Source organism: Lactuca sativa, chromosome 4 (genome assembly GCF_002870075.4).
Source record: "Lactuca sativa cultivar Salinas chromosome 4, Lsat_Salinas_v11, whole genome shotgun sequence".
Classification (NCBI taxonomy): Eukaryota; Viridiplantae; Streptophyta; class Magnoliopsida; order Asterales; family Asteraceae; genus Lactuca; species Lactuca sativa.
Window position 1 is genome coordinate 325967347 of NC_056626.2, and position 16087 is coordinate 325983433.

Sequence of the window (16087 nt, forward strand, 5' to 3'; positions counted from 1 at the left end):
GAGTTTATTGGAAGAAGGATCAGATGCAGAATGCTATCATTTTCATTCAGTGACCCACTCGTCGAGTGCACTAAGCTGACTCGACGAGTCGCCCTTAATTCTCAAAAATCCGAAGATTTCCGCGAAGTAACTCGCCGAGTCTGGTATATACTCGACGAGTCGTTTGGTTTCATGCCGAAGGGACTGCTGATTTGATGCTGATTAGAGTACCACTTGACTATCTATTCTTTCCATATTAATTTTTGAAGATCTTATACTGTTTTCCGCGTATTTGGAGCTACCCACACGAGATTTTGACACCCAAGATATGGATGAGCTGTTCCCATGTCTAACGTCAATTGCAGATGGAGCTGAAGAGAAGAGATATCAACCTCGCCACTACTATCCCAGGGGAGTTTGTTCTAATTCTCTCCTTATTTTCATTGTTCTTTATCATGCATAATATGCAATGAGGGCATTGCATAAATTAAGTGTGGGGTAGGGGGTTGATTACATTTTAGTAAGTTTAATTTATCCTAATTTAGGCTAATTTTTAAAAAAATTTTGCATACCAAAAATATTATTAGGACTTAATTTAGGAAATTTTGGTAAAAATGATAATTAGGATTCCATGTGTAGAATTATGTTGATAATTGCATGAAAACCCAAATGTTTAGTTGAGCCTATACACGTTATAATGCATTTGTGGCCTCCCTTATTCTAGTGAAATCATGGGACAAAAATACGACCTTGCTTTAGCCCGAGGGATGCAATATGTTTAGCATCGTGTACTAGAAATGTATCCAGGAAAATTGTTATCTTTAGCCAATAAGGGTTGAAGTTGAGCGCCCCTGCTTAAGCATGTAGGGATTTGAAAAGAAAAAAATGATGAGACACATGTGAAAAAAAAAGGGAAAGATACCAAAGAAATCAAAAAGAAAAAAAAGGTGAATTCAAAGAGATTAAAGAAAAAAATGTCAAGAGATAAAGAATTCCAAAACTTTAGTATGGTATCATAAATTATTTAGATTATGTATGCTTGGGTTGCTCAAACAAAAATACCTTGAGGTTAGGAGGTTTTCTGGGGATGGATTCAGAGGGATGCATAAAGTGAGCATTGTTCGGGAAAAGTGGGCGAATGTTTATGAGGATTGTGAGTATTTAGAATATGGGGTGGGGGGGGGTACTTAGGAAAAATTTTAGACACAAATGCATGTGTTGCGGTTTTGGCATAATGGCTGGGTTGGATTGGAGTTTTCGTATGTGGTTCTATCATGATAAAATTCAGTTTTGCTTAGGGGCAAGCAAAAGACAAGTGTGGGGTATTTTGATATGTGTATAATTAGTTCATATTAAATATACATCATTATTCATTTATTAGCTAAATTATTGCATATTATGGACAAAAGGTACTTAAAAGTGTTTAAATTATGTTTTTCAGTCCAAAGATGAAGCTCGGAGGCGAAAGGAAGCGGGAGAAACAGTTAGAAGATCGAGGATGAAATAAAGAAGAAAAACACTAAAAATGGCATTGACTCGGCGAGTCAGATCGACTACTCGGCGAGTCCAATCGAAGAATCGAGAAGATAATGACTCGGGATCCCAGAGAGTTATCACAATACGGGGAATGTGAGAGGGACTCGATGAGTCACCACCTGACTCGACGAGTCGGTTCGTATATTTATAGATAACTCCACAGATCGATAGAGGAGAGTTCTGGGACGATTCAGAAGTATTTTGCTACGATTGAGAAGCCAAAGAAACCCTAGAAGACGAAGTAATAAGCAAGAATTCAATCCCGAAGGAGAATTGAGGCAAATTTCATCATTCTTCTTAATCTTTTGTTTTGTCATTATGATTGAACATTTAGACTTTGTTTGTTTGCTGTTATTTACTTCAATGATGAGTTAAAACCTTTGAACTTCTGTTTGGGGATACGAAATTGATAATATGGTTTGATTTTTGGTAGGATTAATTCCATGTTGGTTAATTTAGTTATTTTAGCTTGTTAAAGAACCTTGTGTGTGAATGATAATTGATTTTCTGTTAATAGGGAGATAATTAATTAGCATGAACATCTATTAGTTATCAATCTCATATGCTTTGTGAACACTTTTGTCATATGTCTAGTGTTAATGAACATTAAACTAGGATTAATAAGGAAATCGAGTAAATTTATGTGCAAGCTTGTGAGATGACCATTAAACAAGAAGTTAATTAAAAGAATAAATTAATTAGCTATTGCAAGTCTAACTTAACCCGAATATTAAATCTAGTAAATTTAATTGAATTAGACAACTGGCCATTGTTTAAGTTAGTTTATTTGCTAAGGATTAGTGTAGTGAATGCAAAACTAATCAATTGAATCGGTAACCGGCAAAAGAATTAATCCATTGCACTATTACCTTGTAATCAACCATAGGATCAATTGAGTTGAACTAAATAGATGTTCCTTCCCGTCATTGAATTTAGTCAAAGTCTTTGTTTTCTAGCTTTTAGTAAGTAATTATTAGTAAGTTTCTAGTCTTGTAAAACTAGAGAAAACCCCTACTTATTAATCAATTTAGATAATATTAGTTTTTAGTTTTAATTTGCCGTTCCCTGTGTTCGATACCCTACTTATTCAACTATACCACAATTGATAGGTTCACTGCCTTTTGTGTGTTATTTTATAATTAAAATTAGGTTTAAAACTAGGTGAGCTTGCACACATCACCTGTTTCGTATGCGCTATGTATGTGATATGTATGCTATGCTTGATATGGGCCGGAAGGCATTATGATGTGGACCGAAATGTTGGGGAGTTATGGACCGAAAGGTCGACACGGTTAGGATCGGAAGGTTTACCGGGTTGGGACGGAAGTCCCCTGAGACACCGGAAGGTCATGTGGAGTATGGTCTGGAAAGGCTTATGTGTCTAAGTGGTATATTGGGGAACTCACTAAGCTTCTTGCTTACAGTGTTTATGTGTAATGTGTTTCAGGTACTAGTGAGGACCGTGGGAAGGCGCCGGCATGACTCGTACACACAGGCGGATTTGAATATGATTGATCTTGGGATTGATATGTTTATATTATGACTATGTTACATTGGATTTTATGGTTTGTTTTAAATGGAATTATGTTTTAAGGAAATGATTTTTTTTTTTTTTGAAAATTTACGTTGTTACAAACATCATATAAAAATTAACACATAATTAACCATATTTGGTTAACACAATGTATGTTATAAAATATACATTTAACAATTATTCCAGATAACAAGTAATTAAATAAAAAATAAACGTTAAACAGACAATTAATACTTGTTAGTAAATACATCTTATTAAAACTATGTTATTGAAAGTAACTATGCACTCACCTGATATAGATGGAATACTCGTGGGCAAGTTAGCTCTTTGACGGACACTTTAGATTCCCTTTAAAACGACCTAGAACATTACTAACTTAGTATTCATTCATATTTATAAAGTTAAATTGTTATAATGTTTTTATCAGATATATCAATAATCCCAAAAGAAACAACAAAGTAAGATCATATCGGAGGCAGAATATGTTTGGCTTATAAAGATATATTTTTTGGAAAATCCACTTAAAACGCCTCGTTGATCTTGCCTTGACATCATTATGATAAGTAGACCAGTCAGTATAACGAATAGTATTATTGATAAATCTTATTTATAAGTTCATAATAACGTTTACGAACATAAATATAAGTCATGTTTCTAAAACCCTATATATCCCTAACGTATGTGTGCCCGATAACCTAAAAGAATAAACCAATTCTAAAACCCTAAGTCATGTTTCTACTTACTCATCTTGTTTATTGGGTCCTATATCTGGTTCTAAAACCTTGGCTGACCATATATTCTCCTGTCCCAAGTTTATTTTCACAATATTGATTTTGTTTTCAAATGTTGTACCAAAGCTATTTTCACAAGGTCTAATGGTCTGTTTATTTTAACAGTGTATTGAAATAATTTGGCAAGTAAGTTGCTATTTTTTATCTTTAAGCCCGTTTTGTGTATTTATCATTTTTCTACATTGAGTACTAAATTTATTCAACAATTTACGTATGGAGAATCTTCGACTTTCGTTATTTTTACCTTTGTAACATCCAATATGAAATGAAATCTCTTCCACTGTATGTAAGAAGAATCTTAAACATCAGCTTCATGTTAGAGGTTACAAAGGTAAAACATTGATAAATTTAGTATTCACTATAAACAATGATAAATACTTGAGACAAAATGGGATTAAAGGTAAAAAGTAGCCACTTATTTGCAAAACTGTTCCAATACATCATTAAAATAAAATACAATCAAACATTGGGAAAATAGATTTGGGACAATATTTGAAAACAAATTAAATTTTGTGAAAACAACCTTGAGATAAGACGTAAATAGAGGAGCTTCATCCTCACAATAACAAAATCCCATTTTAGCATTCCTTATTAAGTTTATGTTCGTAGATTAAAGAAGAAGTCATTTCAGAGGACTTAATATGGTGTAGAAGAAGAAGAATGAGCAAAAACGCGACCTAGGTTTTTAGAATCGGTTATTCTTTTAGGTGATCAATGCTTAAGGCGTACGTGAGTTGAGAGGATTTAAGGTTATTGTTGCTAACCATCTCAATTAATGAAATAATGATGAGTAAGACAAAATTGAGTTTATTTTGAAAAAATTATGTCTAAAACAAAAAAGTGCAAAACATAATCTTTTTATAAATGAGTGTTCGAGAGTTTCTAGCTTTAAGGTTTTGAAAAAATGTTAGATTTAAACAAAAAACTTCATTTGACAGTACAAACTTTTAGCTTTTAGTTTAAACAAAATGTTCTAAATCTAAAAGTTAATTCAGAAAAATCTCTTGAACTTTTTAATCAATTTCCATAATTATCATTTTTATTTATTTATGCTTCACATTTTAGATTTTAGACAAATACTATTTTTATAACTTTATATATTTCACATTTGGATTATTTTTTTGACAAAGTTCGTATAATAAAATATAATAAAAGCTACAAATCATATAAAAGAAATCAAATTTTTGGTCTAAATAAAAAGTCAAATGTCTTTTATGCAAAACCTACTCATTTTCCCTTTTTAGTCTTTTTGGATCAAACACGCCGCAGTATTCGAAAGCTTATCCACACAAATTCATCACGCTGACACAACAAGTGCTAGATTCATTGCTTTTGAATATACCGAGGGTTATTCGATTCATTTCGTTTGTTTCCGATCGTTTCGCATAAACTGATTTGGAGGGTGTTTGGGATAACTATAGAAATCATACCTTCGATGGCTTGTTCTTCAACTTCATCCATTCAGAAAAACTTCAAGTATGATGTGTTTCTGAGTTTCAGAGGTGAAGACACTCGTACTAACTTCGTTGATCATCTTTATCATGCTCTTCATCAGAAAAGTATTCACACATACAGGGACGACGTGAGAATCAAGAAAGGGAAAAGAATAAGTGATGAGCTGATCGGATCCATTAAAGATTCAAAGTTCTACATCATTGTTTTCTCCAAGAACTATGCATCTTCATCTTGGTGCTTGGATGAACTTGTAAAGATAATGGAGTGTCAAACTACCACCGAGCATACCGCATATCCCGTCTTCTATGATGTAGAACCGTCTGAAGTCCGCAAACAAAGCGGGGCAGTAGCGGAAGCATTTGCTAAACATGAAAAGGAAGAGGCTGCTGGGAAATGGAGAGATGCTCTGAAAAAAGCAGCGGATCTGGCTGGGTGGGAGTTGAAGAACACCGCTAACGGGTATTTCCTTCCTCAAATCTTTCCAATAATCTTGTATCTTGTTTATTTATGGTTTACATTTACCCTGGATGTCAAATGCTCGTACTTGATATCTTAGATTGTCATATTTGAACTCAATTTCTGAGTCGTATCTAAAAATTAAACATGGAATATGATTATAGGGACTATGTTATTTTTCATGTAGGGTTGAATGTTACAGAGGGATTTTGAGCAAGCTAATTGAATCTTCTTTGAAATACAGGCATGAAGCTGAATTCATCCAAAAAATCGTTGAAGAGCTTTCACTAGAGCTACGATCTATCAGTTTCAACGTTGATGAAAAATTAGTAGGAATGGAGGCCCGGGTCAAGGATGTTGTATCAGCTTTAGGAACTGATTTTGATGATGTTCGTATGGTGGGGATCAAGGGGATGGGAGGTGCTGGGAAGACAACTTTGGCAAGAGCTGTTTTTGATCAAATCTCCTTTCTGTTTGAAGGTATAAGCTTTGTAGAGAATGTGAGGGAAGCTTCAAACACATCTTTGTTTGGTTTGAAGTCTTTGCAAAATCAAGTCCTTTCAGATGTTTTAAATGATAAAGACATCAAAGTAAGTAATGTTTATGACGGGAAACACCAGATGAAGAGGAGGATGAGTGATAAAAAGGTTCTTGTTGTTCTAGATGATGTGGATCATATAGACCAACTTGATGCGTTAGCCGGTGAACCTGATTGGTTTAAGCCGGGAAGTAGGATTATCATTACAACAAGAGATGAGCAGGTTTTGGTAGCACACAGAGTAAAATTTATTCGTGATGTCACTCTGTTATCAGATGGAGAAGCAATTTGCCTCTTCAGTAGGTATGCATTTGGGAGAGATATTCCAATTCAAGGGTATGAAGAGCTATCAAGACAAGTTGTACGTTACGCTGCTGGTCTTCCCTTAACGATGAGAGTTTTGGGTTCGTTTCTGTGTGGTAAAATTGAGCTTGAATGGGTAGATGCCTTAGAAAGGCTTAAAACAATCCCATTAGCGGAAACTTTGAAAAAATTAGAATTAAGCTATATCGGTCTAGAGGAGGATTACAAGGAAATATTCCTAGATGTTGCATGTATCCTGAGAGGTTGGTTGAAAAACGATGCAATCAAAGCGCTTGAAAGCTGTGGATTTCATGCTAGAAATGGTTTAAGAGTTCTTCAACAAAAATCTCTCATAACTATTAATAGTAATTTTAATTATGAGCGGGTGGAAATGCATGACCATATTGTAGAAATGGGCAGGAATATTGTTCGTCGGCTGCACCCCAATAAACCTCACAAACATAGCCGATTGTGGATTAACGAAGAAATTGAAGACATATTGGCTAATGATTTGGTAAGGATTAAGTATATTTATAAGTTTATTTGTTATGACTTTAGATTCATGATGACTTGTTTTGGGTTACAGGGTACTAAAGCAACAAGATGTATACGATGTACCATGAGATTCAATCCGGATATTGGTATAAAAGGTCTTGGAAAGATGAAGAAACTTAGGTTTCTTTCAATGTTTTTCCCATTTTCCTCTATTTCGGAATTTAATATAGTTAGCCAAGACTTTCCAAATGCTTTACAATATCTGCAAGTGGGAAATTACCCTTTTAGGTCTTTACCCAAAACATTTCAAGCAACTAATCTTGTTGCACTTAAGATGAGGTACAGTAAGATCGTTCAACTGTGGGAAGGGGGAGAAAGAAAGGTATAATTCTTGTTGATTGATTGCTGTGCATGATTCATTATAATGTTGTACATCTTTTTCTTTGTTATTACACCAATATTAATATTGCTTTTTGCTTATGTTAGGTTCTTAACAAGCTGAGATTCCTTGACCTCAGTTATTCAAAGTTGAGTACCTTTGACCTTGGGCTTACTCCAAATCTTGAAACCCTGACTCTTCGACAATGTTCTGATTTGGTAGAACTTCACGTGGCAATTGGATGTTTAAAGCTCACGTCTGTTGACCTTGAAGGTTCAAGGTTAAGGACCGTTGACCTTGGTCGGGCTCCAAATCTCGAGACTGTGATTCTCTCTGAATGCCATAATTTGGTAGAACTTCACATGCCTGATAGTTGTTTAAATCTCAGCTCCTTACTACTCTCTAATTCCAAGTTGAGTACCCTTAACATTGGGCTGACTCCAAATCTCATATCTTTAGATCTTAAAAATTGCTGCTATTTGGGAGATTTTCACATGGCTGGTGAATGTCTAAAGCTGACCAAGCTTGACATTAATCATTCAAAGTTGAGGACCCTTGACCTTGGGATGACTCCGAATCTCAAGAATTTGGATCTTGATAGTTTTTACTATTTGGAAGAACTTCACATGCCCAATGAATGTGAAAAGCTTGCCTATCTAAGAATTAGTGATTCAAAGTTGAGGACCCTTAACCTTGGGTTGACTCCAAATCTTGAGAATTTGGATCTTGATAATTGTTATTGTTTGGAAGAACTTCACACGGCTGATGAATGTGGAAAGCTTGCATATTTGAAAATTAGTCATTCAAAGTTGAGGACCCTTAACCTTGGGTTGACTCCAAATCTTGAGAATTTGGATCTTGATAATTGTTATTGTTTGGAAGAACTTCACACGGCTGATGAATGTGGAAAGCTCGCATATTTGAAAATTAGTCATTCAAAGTTGAGGACCCTTAACCTTGGGATGACTCCGAATCTCGAGAAATTGGATCTTCATCATTGTTATTGTTTGGAAGAACTTTACATGGTTGATGAATGTGGAAAGCTCACCCATCTAAGAATTAGTGATTCAAAGTTGAGGACCCTTAACCTTGGGTTGACTCCAAATCTTAAGAATTTGGATCTTGATAATTGTTATTGTTTGGAAGAACTTTACATGGGTGATGAATATGAAAAGCTCACCTATCTAAGAATTAGTGATTCAAAGTTGAGGACCCTTAACCTTGGGCTGACTCCAAATCTCAAGAATTTGGATCTTGATAACTGTTATTGTTTGGAAGAACTTCACATGGCTGATGAATGTGGAAAGCTCGTCTGTTTAAAAATTAGTCATTCAAAGTTGAGGACCCTTAACTTTGGGCTAACTCCAAATCTCAAGACGTTACATCTTAAAGAATGTAGTAATTTGGTAGAACTTCACACTACCATCGGATGTCTAAAAAAGCTTGCTCACCTAGACGTAAGTGGTTGTTTGGGGTTTAACTCTTTTTTGTTTAACTTAAAAGATTATACTTCTTGTAGTGTGGATGCATCACTTGAGGTCGGTCCTTTAGCTGAGTTACATATTATCGTAAAGTCCCTAGAAAATTGCCCAATTAAGCCTGACAATAGCTTGCCAAAGTTTCAGTTTAGTTGTTTTTATGAAGAAGATCGACCTTCAGTGACTGGAAATCTTGAAATGCTTATTTCTCTAGGTATGTGTGCTTGCACAAATCTTGAGACTTTTTCAGGAATCCTTTTTGGGTTACGATCTTTAAGAATGCTTAAACTGGAAGGCAATATTCTAGAGATTCTTAAGAACTTTGACCAGTCAATGAAGGTCAATGAGTTAATTTTGTTGTCTCCAACGATTAAGCATCTTCCGGATAGCATTTGGATGTTGAAACATCTGAAATCTCTCGAACTTAATCTTTGTGTGTGGCTTGAGAAGTTACCTGAGGATCTTGGCCAGTTAGAATGTTTAGAGAAGCTGAATTTTTCATATACAATGATTAAGCATCTTCCGGATAGCATTTGTATGTTGAAACATCTGAAATCTCTCCAACTTAGATTCTGTTGCTTTTTTGAGAATTTGCCTGAGGATCTTGGCCGATTAGAATGTCTGGAGGATCTAACTTTATCTTCTACAATGATTAGCCATCTTCCGGATAGCATTTGCATGTTGAAACATTTGAAATCTCTTGAGCTTATTTCTTGTTCATTGCTTGAGAAGTTACCTGAGGATCTTGGACAATTAGAATGTTTAGAGAAGCTATCCCTAGAGAAGTGTGAATTTTTACAAGATATCCCGAATAGCATCGTTAAGATGAAATCACTAAAATATTTCCATCTCCCCTATTGTACTCGAGTTGAGAAGTTGCCTGAGGAACTTGGAAGTTTAGAATGTTTAAAAGAGATAGATATAGAAGGTACAAGCATAAGTCATCTTCCACAGAGCATTTTTTTGCTGAAAGATGTACATATTACTGGGTCAAGAGGGATTGCTCAGTTATGGGGTTTTACACCCGAGATACAAACCCCAGAATGCAAAACAACCTATGTCCGACTAAATGGTGATGGGATGATTTTGAGAATATCAGAAGGCCCGGGGAAGCCAATTCAGAAAGAACTATTGTAACAGGTACTTTCTCTTTTTTGTTGATCATCTTAACCTTTTGAATTGATATGAAAATGATTAATTTTCAGCAAAAATAAGCTATTATATAAAAAAGTACAAGTACTATACGTATAAGAAGAAACAGTGTTATAGTTTTAAGCTTTTGTTTCTTATTCATTGTTTAAAATTTTTTTTTGGAGCCTTATCCGAGTTAAAATCGGCCATGACTTGGATCATCTTGTCAATTGGAGTTAAGTTGAAAATCCTGTTATAACTTTGTTTATCTTAATGTAAGGTCTCATCATCTCATGTTAACTACCTAAAGTAGCTAGTCATTTGTCTATGGTATATTCTGATATGCAAAATTGTTATGGCTAAATGCTAGAAATAACAATGTACTTCCATTTGATTGTGTATTATAGCATCTGACTTCAATTTCTTTCTATTGCAGCATTGTACTTCCAAACTTTTTCTTATTAGGACATTATACTTCAAAAAATGTAACCAGTTATATCAGTGAAAGTGGTACAAACTAGTGTTTAACTTCTGAAATTGAAAGGTTTTATTGAATGATTGAAGATAGAAATGGAAGATTACAAACTATTCTTGTAATTCGAGAGGTCAAGATCTCTCCCAAAGTGATTTCTCACCAAAATACGCTTCAAAATGCCAAATTTCCTAATACCAACCTGTTAATACTCACACAACCGACCTAATCTAATAGAATGACCAAAATGCCCCTGCCTTACTACTTTATTACATACCTGCCACATATTTCCTAGCCCTTAAAAAGACTACTAGGAAGTGAACCAGAAAGTTTCTCTTTGTATTTGGAATGATATTACTATAATTGGTGGTTTTTTCAAAGTACAATGCTGTAACAGGAAGTAATGAAAGTAAGATACTCTATATATATATATATATATATATATATATATATTAATTCCCTCTTACCATATTGGCTAACAGGACAGAAATTTTAATAAGAAATTTTCAAAGTTGAATGTCTTAATAAGAAATTTTATTAAAAGTGCAATGTTGTAATCAAAAGAAATCAAATTAGGATGATATAATAAACAAATGTAAGAAAGTGCGTACAATGCTATTTCTTGTATTTAGCTCTATATGTAGGATTGTAGGAGTTATCATACAGAATATAACTGGTCGTGATCTTAAAATATGTGCAGATACTGGGAGAATGAGAAGGTGCGACTAGACTACAGGCCAGTTCACATGAACACTCTTGATGATGAAGTCGACGGTTTCGCTCGTATATTAATGGCATCCTCCCAAGGATCAAATCTGCTGTTAACCATTATCAAGAATTTATTTTATTGTATGCACAATTTTGATAATAAATTGTTGCACGTACAACCCTAAAATCATGCACATAAGTCGTCTTTGGAAAATCTCATGGTAGTTCTTGTGATGCTTTGTATTTCAAATTACTATGATTTTTCTTATTGCTTTCACTTGTCATCGATAAAGCCAAAGTGATCAACAATAACTAATAAGGGTCCCATTTTTCGAGCCTTGAAAACCACGACCTCCAGTCGCCGGAGTAGTTTACTGTTTAATGTATTATTATCGTTCTCTTTTTATGTTATATATAGGTTCGATATATTAATTTCTCTAGTGTTGATTCAAATACCGATATATAGAAACATACAACGTCTGAATTCAAAAAAGCTAGAAACGTATTATATTATATAAGATCTGCCGGTTACAAAAAGCTGGCAAGAAATACAAACTAAGTTCAACTTATATCTACATGTGCAGAGAGTTGGATGATGCACGATGATCGGAAACAAGTTTCAACAACTACTAAAAATTAATTAAAACTCATTCTTATCCCTCATTTCTTCAAGAGCTAGTGTGCCTGCGTTTGATGTCGAGCTTTTTCCTTCTCCTTCACCTCACTTCCTTGACTCTTGTCATAATCTTCAAGATCAAAAACAGTAAATCAATTAAACGAATTGAAAAAAAAAAAAAAAAAAATCAGTTCTTGATTCAAATGTGATCAACAAAATCTACCAGGATGATTGCCATGGACGTCCTTATCTTCATCGTCATGAGAAAGCGATTGGTTGCCTCCATAAATTCCTCCAAAACCTTCCTCATCTGATCTCGTAGCGTACCCTTCCCCAAACGAATGTGACATCACATCCCTAATGAAACCCACCAGAAAAAATCAATTAGTTCATGTTTATATTGATTAATTACATATATAACGACATTATGAGATTACTCAAAGAATTAGTACCCCTTTTTCTGAGCTTCCTGAGTTTCTTCTTTCTTCTCCATGTTCTCAGGCTCTTCGGCTCCTGCGGATGCCTGTTGGAATCTTACAGTTTGGAAGACCGGAGTTGCTTTTCCGGCGAAGTTGTTTGAGGTGGCGAAGAGGGTAGAAACGGCTGGTTTGGTTTGAATCGGAAAGGATTTGATGGCGCTGAACATATCCGTGTTGCTTCTGTTTTAAAATTGGGATCGGAGAGGCGAGGATTTATGATGATGATAATGGGAGATGAATATGTGAGGGGTTTTACACGTGTCATGCAGAGATTGACACGTGTGGTCTTGGAAGACGTTGCATAAATGGCTGTTTGACATTTGCCAGTGAGATGCTGAAGCTCGTCTCGAGACATTGAAAAGAAAAGGAAAAAACTGAAGTATTCGATGTCGATATCTTAGGGCTTAAGGCTTGAGGATGTCGGCAATGGTATAGCAAACACGTCACACATCATCGCCTCCGACAGAGGAGAGAGGGGAGGTGGTTAACGATTGATTTGTTTTTATTTTTCAAATTCACACCCTTTATTTTTATCAAATTTAATTTTCAACCACCTTTTTACCCATTACATATTTCAACTATTTCTTTAAAAAAAAAAAAAAAAAAAAAAAAAACCAGCCCTATGTTTAAAAAATTCAATTTTTTTAACCTTTATCCTACTACTATAAATACACATCAACCTCCGATTCTTACGGTACAAAACTTTACAATATCAACCTCTCTCAACCCCTCAAGTGTTATTTCTCAAATGTATTTTCCTACCCAACTAAACTCCTCAAGAAGAAACAAGAAATAGCTTCAAGAACTTCGTCAACTAACTTGTTGTCTTTGATGTACCGACTTCAACTTGATGGACTCATCTACTCACCACCAATGTATCACTATATCGGAAATGTTCCATATTATACATATGGGGCAAACCAACCCTAACCCTAATTTCAATCCCAATCCATACCTTAACTCGATTTTAATGCATTTCAAACATTGCAAGAAAATCCATTCCAATCTCAACCTTGTATTGTTGAATCCGAAGATGCACCCGAACCTCAAGCCAACCAAAAGAAAAAAGGGGAGGCCGACAACCAAGATTGAACACCGGATGAAGAGAAGGTGTTAGTAGAAACATGGGTTGACACATCAAATGATCTTATCCTTAGAGATAACCAAGATGGAAAAACTTTTCATATAAAAGTATAAAAAAGTTTTCTTGACTAAACTAAGAGAGGAAAATAGCACACAAAAGATCAAATATATTCAAAATGAGGATTACAAGCAAACTTGCAATGAAGTTTAATGGTGTGTTCGTCAACGTGAAACGCTCTTGGCCAAATAGTGCTAGTGATGCATAAATCCTAACCCAAGTTCAAGAAGTGTTTCACAAAACAAAGAAGATGACCATCAAAGTTATTGACTTTTGGAGTGTTGTGAAGGACACACAAAAATGGCTTAAACAACACACATTAGAAGTAATCATGTGTGATTAAAAAAAGAACCAAAACATCCAAAAACTCTCATAGCCAATCTTAGAATGTACAAGTTGGGGTAGACAACAATGAAAACGAACCTTAGCCATTCTATGGGAAGAGATCAAGCCAAAAGAAAGCTTTGTATCGCTGGTTCTTCAGGTCTCAGTGAGGATAAGAGAGAGGGGCTCCAAGAGTTGAATGAACACATCCAAAAAAATGTTGCAATTTGCACAAAAAAAAAGAAAAAAATTTAACGAGTTTAAACTTTTGATGAATGATGTTTCAAAATTACTTGAGAATCAATGTCGAACGACAAAGGAAGTGAAGACAAAAATTATGAAGAAACATAATTTGGAAAATTTGTAGGGTTTATGTTTTAAGTCATATTTTAAGTCAAGTTTTAAGACTAATATTAAGTTATGTTTTAAATGTTGTAACTTTCTATTTTATTTTAATGAAAAGTTTGTTTTTTTGTTAAATATATAGTTTAAATTTAAAAAAAAAAAATTAACAAACCAATCCTCTCCAAAGAAGTGGCATGTCATAAATGTTGTGTGAAAAAAATGTGATGTGTTTTCTAGGTTACATGTAATATCCCAAAAATACGAGCCAAAAATTTCATTTTTAAAACATGTACTTAGCAAAACATTAGGAATAAAACGTTCAACGATCATATTATTTCACAAAAGATATTGCATGTCTGGAAAACATTTTTATAAAACATAAAAGTGTCAGAGTACAAATCCCCAAGAAGATCTCATAATGCGGATTACAAAGCACGTGTGTGATGTACCGCTACCGCGCCAGCTCTTTCCCCTTCGAAGAAGAGGTACCTCAAAGTAGTTGCTGATCTACGTGGGAACTGACTGTCTGCTGTTGTTGCTGCCCCGGATATCCTCTGGCTATAATCCCCACAAAACACTCAGTCAAATACTGCTAATAGACCTTAGGGTAAAATGACCATTTACCCCTAACCAAGCCAAGAGTCAAAGTCAAAGTCAACTGCCAGTTGACCCGACTCGCCGAGTTGACTCCTATCCCTTTGTCTGACCATAAACCCGTCTCTACTCGTCGAGTTAGGCATTGACTCGATGAGTTTTCCTTCTAAACCAAAGGCCAAAAGTCCTTCATCCTACTCGCCGAGTTGTATGAACAACTCGTCGAGTTCATCTTCATCCGAAGAACATGCTACGCTGAGACTCGTCGAGTTGTATGAACAACTCGCCGAGTCTGTTCTTGAGGCAAGAAGATTGCCATGAACTCGCAAAGTCAGGGCATTGACTCGTCGAGTTCCTTCATGGGTGAGTCTGGCTTCCGACTCACTGAGTCACACCCCATGACTCACTACTCCACCCCGCAAACACGGAAAAGGGGGAGAACTCGGGGACTCGCGACTTGACTCGCCGAGTCCGATGAACGACTCGCCGAGTCTGTCACATGCAAATACTATATACTCGATTTTGCTTGAATCCAGCTCATGCCATTCATAGATCTGGGTTTCTAGGGCATGAATTGAAGGGTTTTAGCCATAACAACATCCTATGTGCTCATACAAACCCTAATGCTTGGATCTAGGTTTCTCTATTGTACATGCAATTTATCCAAGACTATAAACCCTAGATCTAGCATATGTTAATCAATATAACATATAATTAGGGTTTATGTAACGACCGAAAAATACAACCAATTTTAAATTTTTCAAAAACATCTCGATTCCATAAAATCTTTACAAAAAGGTTTTCAATACAAAACATTTATCATGTTCCCAGAATCATAACACCACAAAATCATGAGGAGCGGTACGATCACGCCTTCGCCTTGCCACGACCTCCTGAAGAACCTGAAAAACATGAAACCACAACTGTAAGCCGGAAAGCTTAGTGAGATATCCCCAAAATACCAACCGCAAATACCATACATGCATATCATGCCACAACATATCTAAACACAGAACAGCCATGCTCTCCGGGTCTACTGTGTGACTGGTCCGCCGCACTGGCCAACAGTCCACCTGGTCCACCCTCTGAGTCTATCCGCATACATCGAGTCTGCAGTGTGATTGGTCCTCCCGTTCCCGGGCCTTCAATCCACCTGGTCCACTCTCTGAGTCTACAGTATGATTGGTCCGCCCGCACCGGGCCTTCAGTCTGTCTGGTCCACTCTCCGAGCCTTCGGCACGTCTGGTCCACCCCTATCGGGACCTACAGCCTATCCGGACCGCTCGCTGGGCCTACGGGACAACCGGTCCGCCCTGGGTATCTTGGCCTACTG

At 35.8% G+C, this 16087-nt stretch overlaps 2 protein-coding genes across 2 annotated transcripts; one reads left to right on the forward strand and one right to left on the reverse strand.

Moving 5' to 3' along the window:
- Positions 1 to 5072: 5072 nt before the first annotated feature.
- Positions 5073 to 11489, forward strand: LOC111889661 (disease resistance protein RPV1). Its single transcript, XM_023885800.3, has 5 exons — positions 5073 to 5754; positions 5996 to 7106; positions 7179 to 7469; positions 7574 to 10084; positions 11248 to 11489. Exons 1-4 carry the CDS (start codon positions 5276 to 5278, stop codon positions 10079 to 10081), a joined length of 4389 nt encoding a protein of 1462 aa, XP_023741568.1. The 5' UTR covers positions 5073 to 5275; the 3' UTR covers positions 10082 to 10084; positions 11248 to 11489.
- A 246-nt stretch (positions 11490 to 11735) lies between these two features.
- Positions 11736 to 12555, reverse strand: LOC111889662 (uncharacterized). Its single transcript, XM_023885801.3, has 3 exons — positions 12324 to 12555; positions 12095 to 12228; positions 11736 to 12001 (listed from the first exon to the last, which is right to left on the reverse strand). Exons 1-3 carry the CDS (start codon positions 12515 to 12517, stop codon positions 11931 to 11933), a joined length of 399 nt encoding a protein of 132 aa, XP_023741569.1. The 5' UTR covers positions 12518 to 12555; the 3' UTR covers positions 11736 to 11930.
- Between the last annotated feature and the right edge of the window lie 3532 nt (positions 12556 to 16087).

Coding starts and splice junctions, on each gene's coding strand:
- LOC111889661 (XM_023885800.3), top strand. CDS start 5,276: ATGGCTTGTTCTTCAACTTCATCCATTCAGAAAAACTTCAAGTATGAT. Junction 7,107..7,178: donor ACATATTGGCTAATGATTTG/GTAAGGATTAAG, acceptor TTTGGGTTACAG/GGTACTAAAGCAACAAGATG. Junction 7,470..7,573: donor GGGAAGGGGGAGAAAGAAAG/GTATAATTCTTG, acceptor TGCTTATGTTAG/GTTCTTAACAAGCTGAGATT.
- LOC111889662 (XM_023885801.3), bottom strand. CDS start 12,517: ATGTTCAGCGCCATCAAATCCTTTCCGATTCAAACCAAACCAGCCGTT. Junction 12,229..12,323: donor CAGGAAGCTCAGAAAAAGGG/GTACTAATTCTT, acceptor GGGTTTCATTAG/GGATGTGATGTCACATTCGT. Junction 12,002..12,094: donor CGTCCATGGCAATCATCCTG/GTAGATTTTGTT, acceptor TTGATCTTGAAG/ATTATGACAAGAGTCAAGGA.